This window comes from Mycetomoellerius zeteki, unplaced genomic scaffold, assembly GCF_001594055.1.
Source record: "Mycetomoellerius zeteki isolate Tzet28-1 unplaced genomic scaffold, Tzet1.0 scaffold294, whole genome shotgun sequence".
NCBI lineage: Eukaryota > Metazoa > Arthropoda > Insecta > Hymenoptera > Formicidae > Mycetomoellerius > Mycetomoellerius zeteki.
The window spans coordinates 48,740-73,896 of record NW_017257276.1 but is presented as its reverse complement, the minus strand read 5'-3'; the positions used below and the strand labels follow the sequence as shown (position 1 = coordinate 73,896).

The 25,157-nt window shown below is 34.0% G+C and overlaps 1 protein-coding gene across 2 annotated transcripts in view; it reads right to left on the bottom strand.

Annotated features, from left to right (window-relative positions):
- The window catches only part of LOC108724390 (TOX high mobility group box family member 3), a 67,503-nt gene that overhangs the window by 14,895 nt on the left and 27,451 nt on the right, over positions 1-25,157 (bottom strand). For both annotated transcript variants that reach the window (XM_018450744.1, XM_018450745.1), the window contains 3 exons: positions 20,211-20,333; positions 11,742-11,857; positions 5,921-6,224 (listed from right to left, as the gene is read on the bottom strand). In XM_018450744.1, the coding sequence (XP_018306246.1) occupies positions 5,921-6,224; positions 11,742-11,857; positions 20,211-20,333 (543 nt within the window). The remainder of the gene's footprint in view (positions 1-5,920; positions 6,225-11,741; positions 11,858-20,210; positions 20,334-25,157) is intronic.

Below are 25,157 nucleotides of genomic sequence, written 5' to 3'. Positions count from 1 at the left end.
TCATCTGTTTTATATAGGCTACAACATGCAATAAAAAAATATAAAAAAAATATTTTTTCATAAGGAAATCAAAGTCATCTTAAATTTTTTAAATAGCACCATACAATTTTTCGTCCATAATATTGTAGGAGTCTTCAAGACGAATTCAAATCATTGTCGAAATGTCACTTTTATTGATGTTTTATTGATTTTATTGCATATTTTATTAAATAAAATCAAAATTAAATACTAATCGAGCTCTCGAAATTAAAAAACAATAATATAATGTACGGACAATGAGAGCGTTACTCAGCGCGGTAATGGGTGCGCAATTTGTACAATAGTCTAATAATATTCACATAATATATATATTAAAAATGTACAGTGACTGTCGATACCAGCTTATTTGGACGTTTCGGTTTCTTTCAAACCATTTTCAGCAAATTCATTATCGTAGATGTATTGACAATAGTTGGAAGATGTTGGAATTATGTTCTATGTGAGACCGAGGATGAGTGTCTCTCTACTGTCTGGTTGGAAATTGCCCAATTTTTGTCTCTTCGCTGCTTAGTCAAGTGACTAACTGAAGAGTACAGGCATGATTGTTATTTGCAATGTAATGAATTCACAGTATGCTTATTTTACTCAACCTCCTTTTCCATAGATCACAAATCAGTGTTATTAGAGCGTAGTAAGTCAAATTATAAAAGATACGATTACAAGACTTAAAAATTTCCCGTTATTAAAATAAGTACAAGATATACAATATAACATGTTATCCAGATGGAAGTCAGACAAGCAATGACCGTCAAAATTATAATCTAAGAGACACGTCCGTAGAAATATAAATAGCTATACGTCATACCATTGTAATAAACAAACAAAATTAAAGGCGAATACATAATGTTATTATTTGAATATCTTTAAAATGCTCAAAGAGTGGTGCAAAAACTCCGTGTCTGATTGTAAATTCAAACTATTTGATTGCGGTTTTATATCCGATACACAGTTGTACACTGTAAAAAAATTCCGTATATTTACAAACATAATAGATGTAAAAGTTACATGATTAGTCCTGTAAATATAAAAAAGTCGTGCAATTTTACAGAAATTATGTAATTTCACAAAAATTATGTAAATTTGCTTTTATTGTGTAAATATATCTTATTTTATATGGAAAATTACGTAAATAGCATAATATGGATATTTTGAATATTTTCTGCAATTATCAAAATTTTTGTAATATTACGTAATATAGCAGTAATTTTTCGCGTATTGCTGTTAAACAAGTGTACGCACTTGTATGTGTGCTCCTTGAAGAAAAAAAATGACTTTTTTTCAGACCAAGCCAAGTTTGCTGGTGGCGCCAAGTTCTTTTACACACACATAAAAAATTTTATTTATTAAGGATCACTTGAGTTTTATTTTTTAAAGTAGTTATACAACATTAGTGTTTCAACGAAATATATTTTCTGTTTATGATGGGCGCAATTTAAAGATTTCACACATTTTTGAAAAAAATTATTACTTTAATAGTTTGGAAAATAGGTTTGGAATAGATTTGGAATAAAAAGCCATTTTTTTTTCTTCAAGGAGCACACATATAGTGCGTACACTTGGTGCCTTTCTTTTACCTCTTTGTAAAAAAGATAATTTTGATGTGATATCACGCATTTTGTACTGTTAACCGTATTGCAGCACTAAGTTTTTACTGTAAAAATTTTTTACTTGAAATAAACTTTTTCAGTTATACTTTTATTTTTTTGATTCCTTGTAGTTTACTGAGTTGGAATGGAAAAATATATGTCTCACTTGAATTGAAATAGGAGGACCTTTAAATGAGAATAAGAAGATATATACCACTTAGATTTTATTTTTAAGAAATAAAGTAATAGGATTAGAATATAGTTTTTGTACTCTGATTTTATTTTTTATAAGAAGTAGTCCGACAATAATGTTTGAAGAAAATGTGTATTATAGTTTGTAGTAGACTCAATTTAGAGATTTCATATATTATTTTTATTGTAAAAAATTATATATTTGAATTGAATAAAATAATAAAATGTTTTTGTATCATTAAAAAAAATATAACAGATATTTGTATGAACTTTTTAACATCCAAATTTTTACTTGTATGGTATATATGTATCTAATAATTAATTATTAGTCAAGTCTAAGGCCTCGGTGGTCTATAAAGCCTTAGGACGCTCGCCCGGAAAGAAAAAGATCCGGGTTCGACTCCCGGCCAAGATGATATTTTTCACAATAAGAATTAATTATTTACAGATTTTAATACGTTACTCAGCATTATTAAAATCGTTCGAAGATGTGAAAAAGCATCAAATTGTTAAATTGCTAGTCAATTTAACTCGTGATATTACTGCGGTAGTTTAGTAAAGTTAGCGTTTCAAGACCGAAAAATCATTTTGGCGCGCGTTTCAAAGGACTACATACATAGTATATAAATTCACGCAGAATCATACAAGCATTTAAGATCCAGCTAGACCTGACCGTTTAAGGCATTGATATATATTTATTTCTTCAATAACACTGTATAAAAAAGGCGTGTAAAATTGCATTCATTAAAAAATTTTTGTGTACAATCAGACCTATCATAGTGGGTAATTTTGAACCCCACTATAAGTAGTAAACTTCCATAAGTTTGCAAATTTGCAATATGTAAGCAAAACTAATTTCTTAATTTGTAATTAAGCAGATTGCAGAAGTAGATTTACAATGTGTATGTAAAGTTATAGGAACGACAATGTAACAATACTCTTTGCAATTGTACTATTATACGTTCGAATATTAAATTTACACAATATTATGTAAATGCACAAAATGTTGATGTAATAATAATTTAGGTATTTGTATGTAAGTTTAATATTTGAATATATAATAATATATAATATACCACCTTGATCAAAAAGTTCCCGGAATTATCACCAGGTGATGCTCTGAGTCAGCTGATTTGAGTTCTGTTTTTTTGGTTAGTCGAATACCATCCAACAGCCATCGAATTCACCCGATATGGCTCCCTGCGATTTTTTTCTGTTCGATCGAGTCAAAAAATCACGGATGTTGCAAATTCAACTCCATTTTTAAAACTGTAAAAAATCGAAAACCGTGCAGAGGTAGATGTACTCAAGACGGCGTAACTTTTACAAATGTCAAGCTATGGCGATAAAATTTGGTGGAAATGTCAATGATAGATGTGGCAACCTAACCAAAAAAACGGAACCCAAATCAGCCGACTCAGAGCATCACCTGGTGGTAATTCCGGGAACTTTTTGATCAAGGTAGTATAACAATTGCGAAATGTATTATCATGTTATCGTTCTTATAACTACACATACACATTGTAATCGTACTTCCACAATCTGAAAAATCAAGAAATTATTTTTATTTGCATATTGCAAATTACAAATGCATGGACGTTTACAACTATTACTCGTATAGTGGGTCTCAAAATTACCCACTATAATAGTTATAACTTTACACAAAAATTTTTTACAGTGTAATTAATAAACCATGTAAAACTATAAAATAATTCTACATAAGAATAATAAAGAAAGTAAGAAGTGTATGTAAAAATTAACAATTATTCTTTTTTAAACGTAACATTCAAATCAATTACATTGATTCAAAGTCAAAGTTGAATTTATTTCGAAATTAGTACCATCAACAACTTATTGAATTCCTGTTATTTTGTAATCAAGTTCCGTCAAATTTTACAAATATTTTATAAATATTTTATAGAATTAAATTCTATTCAATATTGATTTAACACAGGAAGTGTTCCTTCAATTCAACATTCTTTTAACCATTTACCATTATGTGCCATTAAGCCCGGTTTTTCATTATCTGGTTAACTTATAATTAGGCTTAACCTGATATTTTATCTAATAGGCTTCATCTATGATGATGTCATGTATGAAGCTTATTGAGTGAAATATCAGGTTAAGCTTAACCACAAGTTAAGTTCATTAACCAGATAATGAAAAACCGGGCCTAAGTCAAACTGATGTTATTATTTTTATACTGAAAGATTATTGTTACAAATAAAAAGATTAAAATTAAAATTAAGTCCAATAACAAATATAGTTGAATTATCTACTTATGTTTGTGACAACCCATACATACGTTTAATTGACTCAATCTATTTTTTTATTCATTTAACAGCATTCTTTCTTAGTGTATATTTATCGTGTTTTTATGCGTAATTTTAATATATACAACATTTGCTTTATGCTTTAAAAAACATAATGTTATTAGTTTCTAAATATATTAAAAGATCTATTTGTGAGACAAATTGCTCTCAAGCAAAATATTGCGTAAATCTAAATATCGTGTCAATACAGTGATCACGTCTATTAAGTTCATGCAGCCACTTTAATCGAGGCTTTAGTAACTTATACAGAAATTTAAAGCTCTTTTGTTGCTAATTTGTTGCTCAATTTCCAATTTTGTTGTTTCAATTGATCTAGAACACAGTGCCTGTGCTAACTTAAGGTTAAAGTTTGAAGTTGAAGACGCAAGTTCAGCATCCACGCGCGGACAAAGATCGAATGTGTGAAGACAAAGTCCGTTACAAGGTATGATCATATATGGTTACATCGATCATCAAAATGCAAATGGTTCCTTTATATTTGGCCGCTTAATTGTGAGTAGCGGGATTTTGTATAATGAATTAAATTAACACGTTATGCGCTATGCGAGTGTCCGGTATCATATAATCCGATAACAGCGATTGGTTACGAATTAGTAATCGCGAATGCGAGAAATTATAAGATAACCTGTCTTTAAGTAATAATATTAACATAGCCACGGGGATCAATTGTAACCGAATTATAGCAACGGGAAAATTAATTTATAAAAGGAGAAATAATTGTGAAGTGTTGAAGCTACGAAAGTAAATATCTTTTCGTGATTTACCAATTAGCGCTCCTCGTGAGTCCTAATACTTTAGGCGGAACCAACTCAGGAAATTTTTTTTATGGCATCGAAAGATACAACAACTTATTGACAAGTCATATAAATATTTCAAGTATGTCGAATTCTAAGAGTGTTTCTTAGTTATGTAGCTAGGGGTTTTTAAGGAATCGGATTAATCGCAAATTGCAAGCAACAAAATTAAGGGAATGTGATCAATCAAAATACCTAATTAATTTACATCTTTGGGTGCGTTCCACTTAACGTTCGCAATGCTCGCGAGCATCATTTCATCCTTATCGTTTACAAATATTAAACAAGGATGAAATGATGCTCGCGAGCGTTGCGAACGTTAAGTGGAACGCGCCCTTTGAGATGTCGTGGTGATGTAGGTTGGCTATATAAAGATGGTTTTTAGGAGTGTAGGATGGAGTGACAAAATCGAGCAGCAAATTAGCAATTAATTAGCACTACAAAAATAAGTAGTACGTTTTTACTTTTTAACTTTTTTTTAATAGCTGTGCTAATTTTAACCTTAAGTTAGCACTATTTTCTACAAATCAGCTGCAGCAACAAAATCGGAAATTAAGAAATAAATTAGCAATAACAAAACACTAAATTTCTGTGTGTTTTATTCGATTGTGCTAAAAGTAGCTATGCCAGCTTAATAGACGTTGAGATCCCAAACAGCACAATATTTATAAAATATGCAATAAATATTTACAAAATATTTATAAGACTTATTTTTAGTAATTTGTAAATATTTTTATGGTCTTAGATTGCACAAATCATAAATATTTATTATAAATATTATGAAATATTTATTGTAAATGTTGTAGTAAATGCTATGAAAACACTTAATAAGACATTATAATCCAAATAAGAGAATACTAGAAATATTTATTTATATTTATCATAAATATTACGTAAAATATTTATATAACATTCAAAAAAATGAAGTAATAAATATTTATCATAAATATTCTGTGCCGTCTAGGATTTAACTCACCATTCCAGAATGTGGAGTGCTATCATCACTATCTTCGCTGGTCGTAGTATTATTATTCGTCTCCGGGATATTGTTTGCTTGCATAGTAGTCGGACTGCCTCCGGTAGGACTTCTATATTGCATTTGTTGCTGTTGCTGCAATTGCTGCTGCTGTTGCTGCTGCTGAGAATGCATATACTGCATATGTTGCATTTGAACCTGTTGCTGCTGTTGTTGCAACATCAATAATTGTTGGCCGCTATGTTGTTGATGACGTGGAGAGCTCATTGTCGCATACGAACTTTGTGAGTTGCCATATGCCGAACTATAAACAAATGAAAAAGAAGATCGTTTATAAAAAATAAATTTCTTTCGAAGTCAGCAATTAATCGCTATTATATAATCAAAAGGTGGAATATGTTCATAAATAATTAAAAACACTATTCATGGTAAACATATTTATGATTACATTTATTTATTTGAGATAGAATATTTCAATGTTTATGCGGTAATTATTTAGTTTCGGGGACCCAGTTCTAATGACCTTGACATCTTATCAAGGTCATAATTCTGAGTAACTTTGCCTTAATATCTCGGAAATTATAAGAGATCGCCACTTAGTTAAGGCAGAGTTATAGTGTAATTTTGATAGAAAATTTTGATGGTAGAACTATATAAAAGAGAAATAACCTCAATTGATCTTAACTTTCACATATGTTGTCAAGGTCATGATCTGAAGTAACTTTCAAAAAGTTTTAGGCGGTTACTATTCGTTAAACAGTTATTAACAAAAAATGTGTAGCAAATAAAACAAAATGTCTGCTTGTACAAATTATATAAGGGTTGGATTAAGTTAGGATTAAATCGGGGTGGGAGTGCAGAGGGAGGGCCGGAACCCTTCCCCCGCCCACAAGTGTTCTTCCCTTCTTTGCTTCTGGAGCGAAACAAGGTCAACCAACAATTGTTTTATTACAAATAGTTTCGTGTAGAAAGAACACGTGTGGGCAGGGGAGAGACTCCGCCTTTCTCCCTGCACCTCCACCTTGATTTAACTCTAACCTAACCTAACCCTTATCTGATTGTGAGGTGGATCTCGGTTCGCGTGGAATGTCGCACGCCCTTAGGCAAGGAGGAGATGGGATAGAACTCGCTTCGCGTGGAAAGTCATGTGCTTTTAGGCAAGGAAAGAGATGAGGTGGAAGTCGCTTCGCGTGGAAAGTCGTATTTCCTTAATGGGATGGACCCTCGGTCCATCCCATACCTCTCTCTCTGCTTAGAGTTATCTAATTTTTCATAAAGTAGGGAAATAATTACTAACTTTAGCTGTGTTCGGAGAGACGCTATTAGCGCTGTTTGTGTCATTCTATCTTCATTGTCTACTAGACGTGAAACAAGGATAGCATGACACAAATAGCGTTGAATGTGCTCCCCGTACCCAGTCTTTGACTGTTAATAACTTTTTAACGTACAGCGACCATCATCTAAAACATGTTGGAGGTCACTCAGGATCATGATCTTGATAATGTGTATCCAGGTCATAGGAACTGGATCCCCAGAACTAAATAATAACCAAAGTGAAGTCAAAATTCAAGTATATTTATTAAAATAAGTCCCATGGAACACAATGCTCCTGCAGTAGGTTGTAGTATGTCCTCTAAACATCTTTAGGATATCTCTTGGACAACTATGTTGTGTGGGATAATCTCTTGTATACAATCATAGTAGACTTAGGTTGCATTCCGTTATACGTATGATGCGCATGATGCCTCATTTATCCTTATTTAATATTTAGTGAACAACAATGATATATGATGCATTACGCGTATCATACATGAAATGGGACGCACCTATAGAATATTGGAGATATTTAAAATTTATAAAATAAAGCAACAGATTAAAATGAGAACATGAAATGCAATAGATAACATAATGAGATGCAAATATTGAAAAAGAATTTTTTCATCAATAACAAGTAATAAATTGTATGAGAATAAAAAATCGAAAATGGACAAATCTCCAGTAGCAACATACATGACACGCGTCAAGCATTTTGTTTATAATTTTAGAATAAGAATTGCTAAGACAGTCGTTTTCGTACGACTTGTTAATAGTATCGTATAGATATCAATAACGATTAAAATTAATTACAATTTATTAAAGTTTTAAGAATTTTTACGACCGACTGCTGCCAACTGAAAGTTGGCGAAAACGGAGGGAGCGGATCGGTACTGACCGATAATATCCATAACTACAATGTATATTCTTATCCACTTTTGGTTACAGACTTCTTATTGATCAAGTTTGGTTTATAGCACATAATTATCATTAACTGTATTGTCAATAAATAAAAGTATTTTCGTTAACATGAGTTTTTGATTGGTTAGAAATGAGTTCTTGTTGTATGCACGTTCTTTAATTGGATGTCGGCTGAATCTAGGAACTAAATCGATTAACCAATGAGATGTATTGTCAGTAGGAAACTTTAGTGACTCTCAGTTAGGGTGCGATTACATGGGTTGATATTTTCCGCATAACGCGTTTCGCATAATCAGAAGCGTTCCGCGCTTTCTGTTACGCCTGTTTTAAATGCCATCGTTCACATGGACACATAATTTGCGTAAAAAATATCCGCGTAACCAATCAACTGTAACATTTAGCATTTCTGTTCGAATGTTTTAACAGAATAAAAAAATATCATTGGTTAAACGCTATACGCTGCTGCCGTTTTATGTGCCTTGTGCATTAAGGACATTTAATTCCGCGTAACAAAAACCGCGGAATGCCTCTGATGTTATTGTTTCGTAAGTTGAGTAACCTAAAAGAAAATAATGAATTCGGAATTATTATCTATTATTGCTTTACAAAAGCAAAGAATAAATAAAACAGACAGAATGTCATTCATAAAATTAAAGAATAAATTAATTACTTTTTTTTACTATGCAAAGAAAATGAGCGAAACAAAATTGTAAAACGAAAATATTGGTTTTATTCGATTTTTTCAAACGAAAAGTGACAACGGTACGGAGCAAGTACAATATATGCATAGACAATAGCATGGAGCAATATCAGGGTATATGGCACTATTCGGAATGGATTCCGATTGAAATTATACAATTATTTCTTAGATTTTTATTATATTTTCTATAGGGAAAACAAATTAATTCCAATTCCAGTTCCATAAATACATGCCCTGAATAAATATAGGTGTAATGCAAAAGTAACAAAAAAGTTCTGAGCTTTTTTTTGTAAAATTCAATCTTTATTCAAAAACAAACGAAAAAATATTAATCCGCGAAATATTCTCCGTTTGCATCAACGACCTTTTGCCATATTTCGGGTAGCTTACGAATTCCTTGACGATAGAAACTCATCGGCTTCGAAGCGATAAAGTCATCAATGCATTTTCGTATTTCTTCTAATCTCACGAAATGTGTATCAGCCAAATGATGCTGCAGCGACCGGAATAGGTAGTAATCGGAAGGCGCCATGTCTGGGCTATACGCCGCGTGCGGAAGAAGTTCCCAGCCTAACGCAAAGATATGGTCCTGAGTCGCTTTCGCAACATGTGGTCGAGCATTGTCATGAAGCAAAATCACTTTACTTCCTTGGCCAGTAAATGGCCTCTTTTCTTCTAATGCATCGCTCAAATTGGTCAATTGTTGTTGGTAGCGGTCTGCCGTGATTGTTTCACTCGGTTGTAACAACTCGTAGTACAACACACCTTTCCAATCCCACCAGATACAGAGCAAAACCTTCTTGGCGTGGATATTGGGCTTTGGCGTCGATGTCGAAGGTTGACCAGGATCAACCCATGATTTTCTACGTTTAGGGTTATCATAAAGAATCCACTTTTCATCGCCTGTAATGATTTTGTGCAGAAAATCTTTTTTCTGGAACTTTGAAAGCAAAGTGAGTGCAGTGTCACGCCGTCGATTTTTGTTGTCTTCGGACAATTCATGCGGAACCCATCTGCCTTCTTTCTGAACCTTTCCCATCGCACGTAATCGTACGGAAATGGCTTGCTGCGTAACGCTAAGCTGTTCTGCAAGCTCCTTTTCAGGTTGCACAGAGTTTATATCCAGCAGTGCTTGCAATTCGTCCGTTTCAATCTTTTCAGGGCGTCCAGCACGCGATTCATCTTTAAGACTGAAATCTCCTTGGCGAAACTTTTGATACCATCTTTTACATGTAGCATGACTTACAGCGTTCTCTCCATATGCAGCACAAATCATTGCAGTGGCTTCAGCAGCATTTTTCTTCAGATGAAACGCGAAGTGGACGCAAAATCGAATATGCTCTTTTGTTATTGCCATCGTGAACACTACTGATTTTTGATGTGCATCAAACGCCAAACCGTATGGCATTTTAGAAGGCCAAATGTTAACGCTTTAAAACCGCAAAAGGGTGGGAAGATATATAAAATTTAAATTGTTATTTCGGTTGTATGAAATCTAAAGCTCAGAACTTTTTTGTACACCTATATAAATTTTTAAATTTATATATACATACTATTAATTATATTTTTTATTTCTTCCGACAATATTGCTTTTCTCTTGCTTTAGATCTTTCTTTAACATTTAAACAGTGATTATATAATTGGTGGCCTATCTATGACCGTCCTAATAAGACGGTTCATCCGAATCTTCGTTAGAACTATCAAAATAAGATAGTTCATTTTCGTCTGATCTATTAACTATAACAAAAAAATTCAATTATGTTAGTGAATTTCATATAATATACAAAATGATACATATAATAGATATACATATTTATACCAATAGTTGCAATATTATTTTCGTCAATTTTTAAAGTGTTTTTATTTTCATTGTATCTTTTAAAGCAGTTATGTTGGAATATATTTTGAGATTGTTGTGCTATGAGCCAGCAATAGCCACATTTTATTTGCCGTAAACAAAGATAATTATATTAACTAATTAATCCTTTGCAGATTAATCTTCTCTATTTTTCTATACCCCGATAGCAAAGCCTGCGGAGACAGATTTTGAACAGAGCCTGCTGCTACCAATTTTTGATTGCAGAAAGGTACCAAATTGTATACAGAATTTGTATTATCTGACATTGACAGCAAATCGCTGCCAGAAATATAACAAAGCCTGCTAGACATGCTATGCCAGTAGATTGATAGCAGAAACCGAGCAAAGTCTTGCATAATCTGACGACAGATTGAGAGCAGAACCTGATTCGAGCAGACTCTGCTTGGTTTCTGTCACCAATCTGCTGGCATAGCCTGTCAACAGGCTTTGTCGACAAATCCATAGCCAAATGCGGATACAGATGGCTATGGTTTTGTAGTCAAAATCTGATGGAGTTTGCTGCCAATTTGGCTCCAAATTGCTATCAGGATATTTAACCTGATCGGATCATTGCTGCTTTTCAAAAAATTTGTACACATACACAATTTTATATTAAAAGAACTAAAAATTCCAGTCTCTTTTATACATTCCCCTGACTTTTTCTGGTTTTCCATAACCAATTTCAATTTCCCTGACTTTTTCCGGTTTTCCAGGTCTGTGGAAACCCTGTAAATAATTGAAAAAACTAAATAAAGATTCATTCCTTCACTTCCCCTACTTCTCTCTCTTTCACTCTACAAAGTTTCTTTCGATTCCACAGCATTGATATTCTTCGTCTCGCCTAATTTACAAAGTCACGAGCTAGAATTTGATTGAAAGCAAATTTTTTCCACTTTTTATATTCTCTATTAATCGATTCACGATATTGCCCTCGTGTAGATAGACAATTGAAAAGTGCATGAATTTTATGTGTAAAAGTATCTAATTTATACCGTTGAATATTAACAGTAACTCAAGAATAAACTCACCTGACATTGATCGCTTGCATCGAATGCTCTTGCTGTAAATAGAGCTGTTGCTGATATCCATTAGTGTCCAGATTGAGACCATCCGACGATTGTTGCATACTGCTACCTTGAATCATCTATAATGATTTAATATAAGTAAAGAACGCAAATAAATAAATTCCTACATAACAAATTGCATAATTCATAAAAAAAATTCTTAGCTGCATTTAGATCATTCTTTTTATTTTTTTGTTTTAAAAATATGCAGATCATAAAAATAATACGTAGGCACGAAGTGAATATTCAAATTATTTGCTTTTTCCCATATTAATATAAATATATATATATATATATAAATCGTTGAGAATGATGTGCTATGAAATAATATTACATGATAATGTTATTTCCCTTTTCTCATTGATAAAGATCATAGAATTTCTTCTGCACGTTTCAACATCTTTTTATCTCTTTATCTCCAGGTCAAAACGAGACGGAGAAAATGATGAACGTGCGTCTAAAAATAATGTCTTGAATATTACATGAATAATGCTCAAATACGGAAGTTGTTAAGTGGTTGATACATCATTCTGATATTATTCCTTTATTTTTCTTTATCGCGTAATACGGGCGTGTGCGTGCGTGCGTGCGTGCGTGTGTGCGTGCGTGTGCGTGTGTGTGTGTGTGTGTGTGTGTGTAGTACACACATACATGCGTACATCATTATGTATTGTTAAGTGTTAACATATTAAGTTTATGATATGTTTGTTTCACGAAAATAAGCATTCAATAAATAATTGATTAAATAATAAAGAATATGTAGGAATATTTGAGAACATTTAAAAAATTGTATCCTCAAAGTAAGAAGATCATGTACTTTGTAAATTTTCATAACGCGTATTCTTGGTAGTTATACCTTAATTATGCGAGTCAATGACAAACTCAAACATGTCCCTAAATTTCAAGCAAATATATCGCTATATAAAATCTAAAAATAATGAAACGAAGTATTTTATATACTTACAATATTAAATCATAATAAAATAAGTTAATTTAAGAAACTTCCCTATTACGTAGTAAATAAGAGGAATTAGATCGTGGCAACGTCGCCAATCATTTTTGTGAGTAGACGAATATAGGTACGAGTTACCTGTCAAGATATTTATACGAAAGAAAAAAATGTCCGCACAATTGCGTTATAAAGAAAAATATATCAAAAGTAATTTTAGCAAAAAAAAAAAAAAACGATTCTCGCGAAGAAACGACAAGAAAGTGAAAGACAACCTCCTTGTTGTTGGTCCTTGAAAGTGCGATTGTCATATCTAATAGACATCCTCAGTTCTCGAGAAAATGTACAATCAAGATTTTTTATTGACACAAACTTTAATATCATGTCATAAATATTTGCGGTGTTGTTACACGAGTTTTCTCACGAATTTAACTATTTGAGATTCGTTTTTCATTAACTTTTTGAATGTGATTTCGAGGCTATATGAAAATTCGTGTCGTATCAAAGCAAAAATAGCTATACTATAATGATAGATATAGAAAAATCTGCGATGTTTAATCGGTTATATATCAGAAATGGGACGATAATTCGAGCTCATCTTTTACAGACATATGTATTAATATCTAAATTACTTGAGACGAAAATTTCAAGACATTCTTGAATAATTTTGGGGTATAACTATTTAACTACTTTAATGAATATTTTTTTCTTTCTGTCAGTATTTTTAGAATATTTTTTTGTAAGAATATAGTCTAACTTCATAATATAATTGGCGATCTATGCCGCGAGTATTCTGTACGTTTTTTTTACAGAGCAGTACGTCTTTTTGCGATAGCGACATTTGTCGACAGTCTGCAGAAAAAAAGACCTATAGTTTAAGTGTAGTGCTATGTTTATAGCAAAACTTTAATAGACCAACGGAAGGGATGGATGAGAGAGAAAATAATAAAGTGGAAAAAGAAAAATTAATTGATTTGATGTAGGTGTTTATAAGTAAGTTTCCAAAATATATTCCTTTTTTAAAAAAGGTCATCCATTTTATAGGTATCCTGATTTTTCATGCCGGTTATATAGTAGTTTTACTTAACAATCACTGTTGACATAATTAGATTAGTAGGTCATCAGATTAATACTACAGACATTATTTAATTGCATTTAAAATAAAAGGTTTAATCAAAAGCATTGATCAAGGATTAAATCGCTGAGAACATTGCGATATACAAATTCGGGGCATTTCTAGGCATTACTTGGTCATTATTAGGCATTTCTTAGGCATTAGTGAGCATTATTAGGCATTGCTTAGACATTAATGGACATTATTAGGCATTGCTTAGACATTATCGGGCATTAGTGGGGCATTAATGCGCATTATAGTGGGAATTCACTGAGCAATATTACGTTTTATTTTTAAACTGACAATTGTTTTATGTCAAACATATTTACAAAATACATAATAAAGTGTGAATATTAAATTATACAGATTGCGCTCTCACGATGTTATCCATGGGATACAGTAGGTAATATCCCATGTGGATAACATTGCTGTTATTGTCCAGTTGATCCAGCGCTGCTATCGGTCAGTGATGCTATCGGTCAGCTAACGACGCTAGCGTTCGTTTTATCTCAGGTTTACCAGGTGTGAAGCAATTCTGCTTAATGATAATCACAATTTTGGTTGTGACAATCGTGATACGATTCACTATATCATCACTACATCACGACCATTCACTATATCAGTGATTAGAGAAAGAGAAAAACCTCAGGCTAGATAAGCACTATTTGTAAAAATAAATGTACTATAACGCGACAGAGAGCATCAGACGAAGGATCGTTTCGCGTAGAGACCCTCTAATCAGAGTCGTGACATGAGATGATTTGAGCCGACTTTTGTATGCAGAGTAATAGTTTTAACAAAATCGATAACCGAGAGAAATATATTAGTAATATTAGTATCTCTGTCTAACCCTAACGCGACGTTAAGGTTAGACAGAGATACTAATATATTTCTTTCTGTTATTGATTTTGTTAAAACTACTACTCTGCGAAAACAAAAGTCGGCTCAAATCGTCTCGTGTCGCGACTCTGAGAGAATCTCTAGTTTCGCGCAATCCTCTTTTTCGAATTTCACGCATATCGGCTGATTTTCGAATAATCTAGCTAACGAATTCATTACACGTCTGCGAAGCTAGCTTATCATATGTTGGCATTGCATAAAATAACAACAGTTCTGCTCGCATGCACTGTAATTCAACAGTCCTAGATAGGTTTTAGCAATAATTCTATCGACTTGCGTCAAAAAACAATGTTTCAAAATATGAGATGCTAACTTTGCATCTCACCATCCAGCATCTCACTGGAATTCGAACATATGAGCTGTAAAGTACGAAAATACAAAAAGTTCTATAGTTAAAACCCGTTATATCATTAGTTCTGGCTATAAAAACCAAAGAAATTATCCGATAACGGTACATATGGGCACATACAGCTGATATGCTGGCCGAATCTAACGAGTTTTGATTTTTATCCATTAAGGTGTCCGACCGACAGCTAAAACCTCCTGAATATTGTTCAGGATCATGTCCTGGATATCGTTTGTCAAGATCAAAGCTATTGGAAGTTGTACTTATAATTTCCATTTTTATGTAAAAATGAAATTGTAGTATATGGAGTCAGGGTAGATGGCGCCAGGGATACGAGGGTGGAGCGCGCGAGACTCATGGCAAAATATAACGGCTGTTTTGATAGATATACACATGGCTGAGAGGATTCAAATTAATGTTTATTTTGTATTAATAAAGATACTTATATTGATATTAGCTTAATAGAAACCGAGTATTCATTTCACTATTTGAAACACCACAGAATTTTTAGTGCAAAAATAGAAATAAGAGGAATAATCTCCAATGGCCTTGACAAATGTTATCCAGGACATGATCCTGAACAACATTTAAGAGGTTTTAGCCATCGGACAACTTGGGTAATGCTAATGCCGGCTGTACTTTCGAGCCTTATAACTCGAAAAATACTTAATGAAAAAATATTTTATTATAGTGTGTTTTGAAAAGCTCTCGAAGTAAGCTATAAGAATATGTAACGAAAAATAGGAAGTTCCATTTAAAAAAATCGACGTGACCATGACCTGACTTTGACGACGCCACTCAAGGTCAAAGGGATGTGTGATCAGTGAATAGATCTTTTTAAACCCTACAAGTTTTGTCTGAAACATTTTTCTTAAAAATGCTTTGCTTTCGAGGTATTCGACCGTTTCCAGACTTTTGACACACCCTGTATACACGTAATATGCTGACCGACTTTTAAGAGTTCTGATTATTCCATCGCAGTTCTAGTGTAGTTCTGACCTCAGAATCGGCCAGAATATCAGCTGTATGTACCCATATGTATAATTATCGGGTAACTTCTTTGGTTTTATAGCCAGAATTATTGATATAATGGGTTTTATATATAGAACTTTGTATATTCTTGTATTTTACAGCTCATACATTCGAATTCCAGTGAGATGCTGGATGGTGAAATACGAAGTTAGCATCTCATTTTTTTGAAATATTGTTTTTTGACGTAATTCGACAGAATTATCGCTAAAACCTATCTACAACTATGCGAGTAGAACTGTTATTATTTCACCAGCTAAAATAGAGCGCCTCAGTGAGTACTTTAAAATATAAGAAAATTATTTATCTATCAAGCGCGTTGGAGTAAGTAAGAGCTGGTAGGAGCATATTGGAACATGTTGGAGCATGCGACGCGACAAACCTAAAAATTTCTATCTGACCTTACAGAGTAGAAATACGTATCGAAGTTTATCGTAAATTTAATATACAAAATGAATTATTACCAATATCTTTAAAAAATTAGTTTGTAGTACCCCTCTGGTGTAAACCTTATGCAATACTTCATGTGTATATGTTATATTGTAAACACTACATATGTACTATATGTGTGTAATGCATTTATGCATTATTTTGACGAAATAAATATATTCTATATCAATTTTAAAAGACATCAGTATAGATTATCCCTGGCCAGGCCGAGCCTTTGTAAAACCTTAAATCTACTGGGCAAGTCGACAGCCGACCTATAGCCCCGAAAGACGAGGGGAGCGGTGCACTTGCACACAGTTCAATTACACACTCACATCGACCTGTTCCTAGTATTTTCTTGTTTTTACTTTACTGTTTTACCAATGAATATATCATTTAATTTAGCCAATTAGCAATGTGGGCAAATGATATACACCCATAGAGTGGCTTTTCGGCGCTTCTTTCATGGAAGAGGTCAAGGACCCGACCTTGCAGATTGGTCTCCCGCTCACACTTTTTCACCGGCGCAGGCCTGTGAGAAAATGTTCGAGTCTTTACCAAGGTTCCTTCTAAGGAATCAAGGCAACTTCTAAGGTCATTCCTCAGCTGGAAACGAAGGCCCAATCGACATGGAAACAAGCCTAAGGAAATGCAAAAGCATGTCTATCAGTCGAATCAACCGTGCCCGAATCAACTGTACTATAAGCGGGGGCTCACTAGTCCAGGAATTGTTAAATCCGGTAAGAACCGCAGACTGACTGGCTAATTTTTTGTATACATTGAGAGCTCTAACATCGGACTCAGAGGCTTTGAGCACCATCCGAAGATACAAGAGCCCTTTTTACTCGCTGCCTCCTTTGCATTCCCAGCTCAGGGAACCAGTTTTCTCTGCCACAACTTCTGTCCATTGTAAAGTGGAAATCGAGAGACTGTTAGAGAAAGGGACCATTTACTCGGTATAATCTTCGCCAGATCAGTTTCTTTCCTACTTCTTTCCGATAAGATGCCTGAGAGCATCTTATCCTAAATGCGCTTTATCCTAAATTTAAAGCATATTAACACTTACATTCGTCCCTCTCATTTTAAGTTAGAGGACTGGCGAACAGTTGTACGTCCAATGCTCTCGGATGTCGAGATAGCTTCCTTCGATCTGGAGGACGCTTACATATTATTATCGATTCATTCTTCTTGCAGGAAATATCTGAAATTTCAATGGCAACGCGCCACTTATGAGTCCTTCCATTCGGCCTGGCTACGGCTCCATATATTTTCATCAAGGTTTTGCATCCAGTGGTTGCGTCTCTTCGTGCCAAAGGCTACGAGTCGGTTTTGTACCTCGACGATTTTCTCCTTTTAGCCCATCCGAAAGAGGCCTGTCGTCGTAACATCCAAGAGCATATCAGCACCTTTCGGAGTTGAGCTTCATTTTTAACTTAGGAAAGTCGGAGCTAGAACCCGCGCGGCGTCACAAATACCTGAGGTTCATCTTTGATTCAGAGGCTCAGTCAGTCTCGATCCCGGAATCCCGTTGGATTAAGTTATATTCGCTTATTTCGAGTTTCTCAGCCAAATCTCTGTTCGATCAAAGATTTTGCGAGTATGATTGACTTCCTTATTGCCGTTTGGCCTGTGATAAAGTACGCTTTACTTTACACTAAGGCATTCGAAAGACGAAAGTTTTTAACTCTCGAAAAAAATCGAATAACGATTTTAATGCGAAAATGTCCATCTCGTCGGATCTTAATGAAGATTTTCGTTGGCTTAATATTTTGGCTGATAAGCTCTAAGTAAACTTTATCCTAACGGGCCATTTCGCATGCGAAATTTTCTGATGACTCTCTTACGGGCTGGGACGCATCTTCGGCCCCAGATCCGACTCACGACTAGTGATCGAACGAGGAAAGGCCTTGCGTATCAATACGTTGATGCTTAGGGTCACCTTTCACGGATTAAAATGTTTCGCGTCTCATCTCAGCGATTGCGAGATTCTTCTGAGGATAGTTAACATCACAGCGGTGTCTTATATTAATCGTTTCAACTCAGTTGAATACCCCTACTTATCATCTCTTTCTAGAGAAATTTGGCAAGCGAAGCTAAAGATATCGGGCTGGTCGCCTCCTACATCGCCTCTGCCGGTAACATCGTGGCGGATGAAGAGGCTTATTGCCAGGACGCAGACACTGAATGATCTTCGTTCAGGGAGGTTTTTCGGTTAGTTGACAGGGAATTCGGCCCCTTCGATGTCGACTTCTTCGCTTCCAACATTAATATGAAATGTGACATTTTTGTCTCGTGGTTCCCGGATCCGGAGTCCTTTGCAATCGTCGTTTACTCTCGACTGGGGGGAATTTTACTTCTGTGCCTTCCCCTCTTTAATTTTACTTCCCCGGATTCTATGGAAGATATTATTAATGATGGAGCGGAAGGGATTGCGATCGCTCCGTGGTGGCCATCGCAATCTGGTTTCCTCTTTTCAGGCGTCTCATTATCTCGGGTCGGATCATTTTAAATCCACGAATCTCTATTGTTAGATTCTCTCACAGAAAGATTAGTCTTGTTACTAGCACTAGCGTTGAGCCAGCGTTGCTAAAATCCTAGCGGCAATTCGCGTCTCGCAAGTTTCGATCTATGCGGAGAGGATTCTCATTCGCGTCCCGGACCGATTAAAGATCTCGGCTCCAGATTGACCTCAACCTTTGGTATCTTTTCCTCGTTTCGAGAGACACAGCAATATATGTCTTGTTACTTCGGTCTTTCATTATTTTTCGCGGATTCGGGATATTCGCTCTTGGGCCTGCGATTCTCTTTTTATCGCGCTGAAACGTCCACACACAGCGATACGTCCACCCATAAACGATTAGTCGCTGGATAAAGTCCACCTTATCGGATTGCGGAGTTAGCGATGCCTTCTCCGCACATAGCACGCGGTACGTGTCAACATCGCTCGCGGGTCGGAAAGCGGTTTTAGCGGAATAACTTTTTAACGAATAACAAGCAATGGCTAAAACCTGTTGGAGGTCACTTAGGGTCACGATCTTGATAACATATGTCAAGGTTAAGGTCATCGAGATGGGTCCCCTCCATCGGCACATTTACCAAAGACGCTAATAGAAAAATAGAATATAATTATATGATAATTATATGAACATTCAATTTAAAATTTGGTCTCGTTCTACAACAGAATATAACGTATTAAAGTATATAGGGCAAATGAAAGTACGGCACGGTAATTGGTGCTCAAATAATGTATTTATATATAAATTTTTGTAGCATAAAAATGTATTTAACTTGCTTCACAAATCGAACGTTTCGGCCACATTTAGGGTCATGCATCAACGAAATACAAGGTAACAGCAAAAAATTCTCGTACTTTTGCTTAACAAGCGAGTTACGCAAAAGTCCCTGCTCAGTTGCATGTATAAATGGTTATATGTATAGTAACTTCTCTTTTTTTATTTAAAGAGTAGCCATTGAATTCTTTTATTAAAATTTTTATGTTTTTATTTATTGCGGACCAATTACCCCACCGTACTCTCATTTGTCATATATTCTTTAATATTTTTTCAAATTTTGAGAGTCTTTAATAAGTGTTTTTTATTAGAATATAATGTAATACAAAAACATATAATAGAATATTCATTCTAACATTGTTGAATTGAAGCATACCTGTGGCTGACCATATGCTTGCATGGAGTCATGTTGTTGATGATGTTGCTGCTGCTGATGCGACTGAGGATGAATAGTTGGTATGTCAAAGTCTTCGTCACCGAAACTTGGCGTGTGAAACGTCTAAAACAAACAAATTACGTAAATTGAATTTCATTTTATTATATAAATTTCATAGAGAAAATAAAAATTTACGTTCTTCTTATTGCAATATTACTTTTATTATTTACGTGACTTTTTATCGTCAGCGAATACTGTCAGTATTACACAAACAAAAAGATTTTACTATTGTTGTTGTAATCTCTGTGTGTAAAACAATTGGAAGAACGGTGAAGATAAAAAGTTTCAGGGAAAGGTCATTTCAAAGAAAAGAAGAGGTCGATGTGATAGTGAAATCAAAGAATCTATCTTCCAATGCCTCAATGGTAGATGGTAAATATAATAATAACACAACAAGAGTTAAAGCCTATAACTGTCGAAACGGGATCTTAGATCATTTCTGTATGAATTTATACATATGTAGTCATTTGAACTGTGCGCCGAATTGGTTTTCGAACTTAGAAATGCAACTGAACTACTGTAGTAACATCACAAATTAAATTGACAAGCAATTTAATAATTTGATGCTCAATCAGACATCCTATTAGAAAGATGTTAATGTGTCGAAAATCTGTAAATAAATTTATTGCGAAAAATATTTCTTCGACCGGGATCGGTCGAACCCGAATCTCTAGTATTTCATGCGAGCGTCCTAAGCTTTTAGAGTATTGAGGCCTTAGTAATATTCGCAATAAATTTATTTACAGATTTTCAGCACATTAATATATCTCTAACAGGATGCCTGATTGAGCATCAAATTATTAAATTGCTTGTCAATTTAATTTGTAATATTGTTACAGTAATTCAGTTGCGTTTCTAATAGCGAATTCGGCAAACGGCACTAGTGCGCACTGAGTGCGAACTTTTTCAGTGCCACGCATTCGGCTTGTGCGCACTGTATCAGTGCGTTAAGATTATTGTATTCGGCAAATGAAAACTGATCCAGTGCTGAATTTATATTCGGACCTATCGAATGAACTAAACGAGTTCAAAAAATGTTGCACTGACGTTTCTGATACTGCAATTTGACATAGCACTAAAGTAGTGCACTCGCACCATAGTACAGTGTCTAGAGGTTTGAAGTGGTGAAAAATGGTATTACGCGTGTTTTCTATGGGAATCGTTTTATTATTGTGAATAGAAAAAAAGGAAAAAAATTCGCAAGAGTAGCGTGGTTGCAAAGTTAAAAAAAAATGTCTGAAATGTTGAGAAATTGAGTTTTTCGCGAATAACTCGGAAAATATGCAATTTCAGAAAAAAGGTACAGTACAAAATTAAAGAGGACGAAATTCTGCACAAAAAAGATTCTATTCGCTTTTCTTGAAAAAGCAACGGTTCGCCCGAAAAATGCATTGTTTGAGGTGCGCGTATTCGTCCTGTTGGGCTTAGTGCGGGAAACGAAAATGAGCAAAAATGTAGGTCTATCGAGGTACGAAAATGATCATAACTCCTGATAAAATAGTCGTAAAAAAACAAATAAAAAGCATTTTAAAGGGGAAGACCCCATCTTTTTGATGCATATAAAATATTTTAGTTTCGTGCACTTTCTGAGCCAGGAGAAAGGGTTAAACAAATTTTTTGTCGCTATTTCAAGAGGCCGGCATATATGTATTGAAATATTTATGAAAATCATCCGAATAAAAGAATTGCATGCTTGCAATTTGAGGACATCATGAAGTAATCTAAGGATATTCAAAACCGGATATAATATAGGGGCATAAAATGACGACCTATCAGGAACTCTGGAACTATTCAAAATCTATCCAGAACTCTAAAAAAAAATGATTTTTTCCGAAAATGGGGGGCTGGGTGAAGTTAGCCTCTCATTTTATTAATCGCATTTTTATGGCTTTAATGGCCAGAACTATTTCTTAAACCTATTAGAAACTCTGGAACTATTGGAAATCTATTCAGAATTCCAAAAAAAAATTATTTTTTTTAATAATGGGGGGTTAGCTTCACAGAGGTCAGCGCCCCCACTTTGAAATTAATTTCCTGCGAATGGAAAGAAGCACAAAATTTGGGACTAGAGCAATAAATTAGCACTAAATTAGCACTTAATATGGTATACGGGCGAATTTTTTTGTAGTGGTGTCAGCTTCACAGACGTACTTTTTGGATACTGTGTGTGCGTACGTACGTACGTGCGTGCGTGCGTGTGTACATATAAAGTTTGTGTGTGTATGCAGCGTTTATGCATGAAAATGGGATTCTCTCTTTGATTCCACACAAATATATCAATGTTAATCACGAAGAAACAAATGCGAATTCTTATGTATTGTTTCGATTCTAAACATAAAACCCATATTTGGGATAAAAATAGATTTCCCAATTAAAATCTCAGTGCGATATACCAATTTCGAATAAAGTTGGGCATTCTGATTGTAATCTATACTGTAATTGAAAAGATTTTGGAAAATTTCTATGCGGGTACTTCTAATCAACAGAATAATCGTTAATTAAATGTTTAACAGCACTTCAATGTATATAATACCGTTAATAAGCCATCTTTCATCACATACACACTTACTTCTCCTTTCCTTGGATATTAAATTCGTATTCGCAAATCATATAAGATTGTAGGTAAATGGAAAGTTAGAAGAAGAAAAAAGATAAGGAAAATAGTACGATTGGCCCGAGACTGGGTGAAACGTGAAGGTGAAGAGAAAAGCAAACGAACAACGAAGAAATATCGTTTTTCCTGCCATCGTTGTCTTCGTCGTTTTTCTTATCCTCGATGTGAACTAAACTCGTTCCGACAACTCGTTAAAACTTGCACGCGACTTTCGCAACTTGCTTCTCCTTCTGAAGAAATATTATTTAGATGGTTTCCTAGTTACGCAACCACTTACTCGTTCCATTATTATTTTTTCATTCGAACCTTATCATCTATATGATGAAGTAATTTCAATATACATTAACTGCAATTCATAGTTTATTATATTTCACACATCATATTTTCACAATCTGTATTAATTTTTACATGTTCTTGCGTCTTACCATCAAAATTACTGACGTTTCGTATTATGGTTCTGACATCTTACCTTTCTTCATACATAACCATTTTATTAAAATATGGACGTTTTCTGCAATCTTCTCCATAGACTGGAAATATATTTTCTCTTCATTTTAATCACACGGACTCTATCCTTTCTCACTATCAACCAAAGAATTGGCTTGATTTGGACACTATTACACATCTTTTTATTAATATGACATGTAATATGACTAGATTACTTTTTAACATTTGTAAATGAAGATAAGATGATCTTTATAATTCGGTTTAGTTGACAACTAATTTTTATGTGGTATTTCAAATAATTTTATTGTGGTTGGTTAATTTATGGCTGAGGATGACTAATAAGTTAAGTCAAAACGTTCCATGAATAAAATACTTTTGGTAAATTAATAAATTTATTTTAAACATCTTATAATTTAGCTCGTTTAATTGACCTGGTATACCTTCAATTTTTTATTGTACATATTACACGAGCGGAAATAATATTTTTTTCATATTTTAAATTTTATATTATTATATAATAATAGTTATTATGTATATGTGCTTATATCGTAAAGAAAAATATTAATAAGGTAAATTGAAAACGCAATATTTAAATAAAATGTGTTTACATCGAAAAGAAAGATAAAAATTGAAGTTGCAAACTAAAAATAGATTATATATTATATATACACACACACACACACATACACACACAAGTAAAAATTTCCACATTACAAAGTTCATATGGATTTCTGTTATAATTTTTGTAAATATTATTTTAGTGAATATCATTTCTATTATTTCTTGTTTTAAATTATAGGTAACAAAGAGAATAGAAGAGAAAGGAGAAGCAAAAAGAAAGTAGCCAATTAGGTAAATTGAGCCCATTGGTGTTGGTGACGGAGTGTTAGATTTTAACTAAATTATGTTTTGTTTAATTTTTTAAATTATAATGATAGACTTTTGGGTCGTAGCCCTTTCCTTCATCGTTTTTTAATTTATTGAGTCTTATTACTATCATATTTTTGTATATTTTAAATTATAACTTTCACAAATAATTCAATATCCCCATCTTACCCCCTACCACACGCACAACTTCCTAAGCGAAGCGACTTCCACGCGTCGGTGTGAAGTTGGCACCTCATTTTGAAAAATCCATTTTATACATATTTCCGTTTTCACCCACAATATTTCTGCAATTCCTACAATAATTCTACAGTTTCTTCCTAGATTTTAATAATAGTTCCGGTGATTTATTAAACAAATATTTTTTTTAATGGAGTGCCAATTCCGCGTGGCACTCCAAGTATTACAAAAATTAACTTTTATCACGAAATTCTACAGTTCTCGAAGAGTTCTATAGTTCCTGATAAGTTTTAACAATAGTTCTAGTATTTAAACATTTTTAAATATTGGGTATGGGAATAAGTTTCCGGCCATTGTAGAGAGATGTCGTTAGTAGCACTACTTGTGTGTTTGATAAAACGGCAATACATGTTTTTGAAAGGTGTGTGTTCAAACTCTTGAGCCCAATAGTTGGCATTCGTTCGAAGCGTAAACAAAAGTAACTTTTTTTGCGTTGAAAATGTCGGAATTTATTCTAAAAAAAGCAACATTTGCGGGAAGTTTTACTCCATTATTTCATTTTAAAGAAAAATGCTGCGGAAACGCATCGTTTGCTCATAGATATTTACGGTGAGCATGCTCCATCGAATACTACTTGTAAAGAATGGTTTCGGCGATTTAACAATGGTGATTTCGACGTGCGTGACAAAGAACGCAAAGGTGCACCAAAAAAATTTGAAGATGCAGAATTTGAAGATGAAACCATCCGAAACCATCACTGG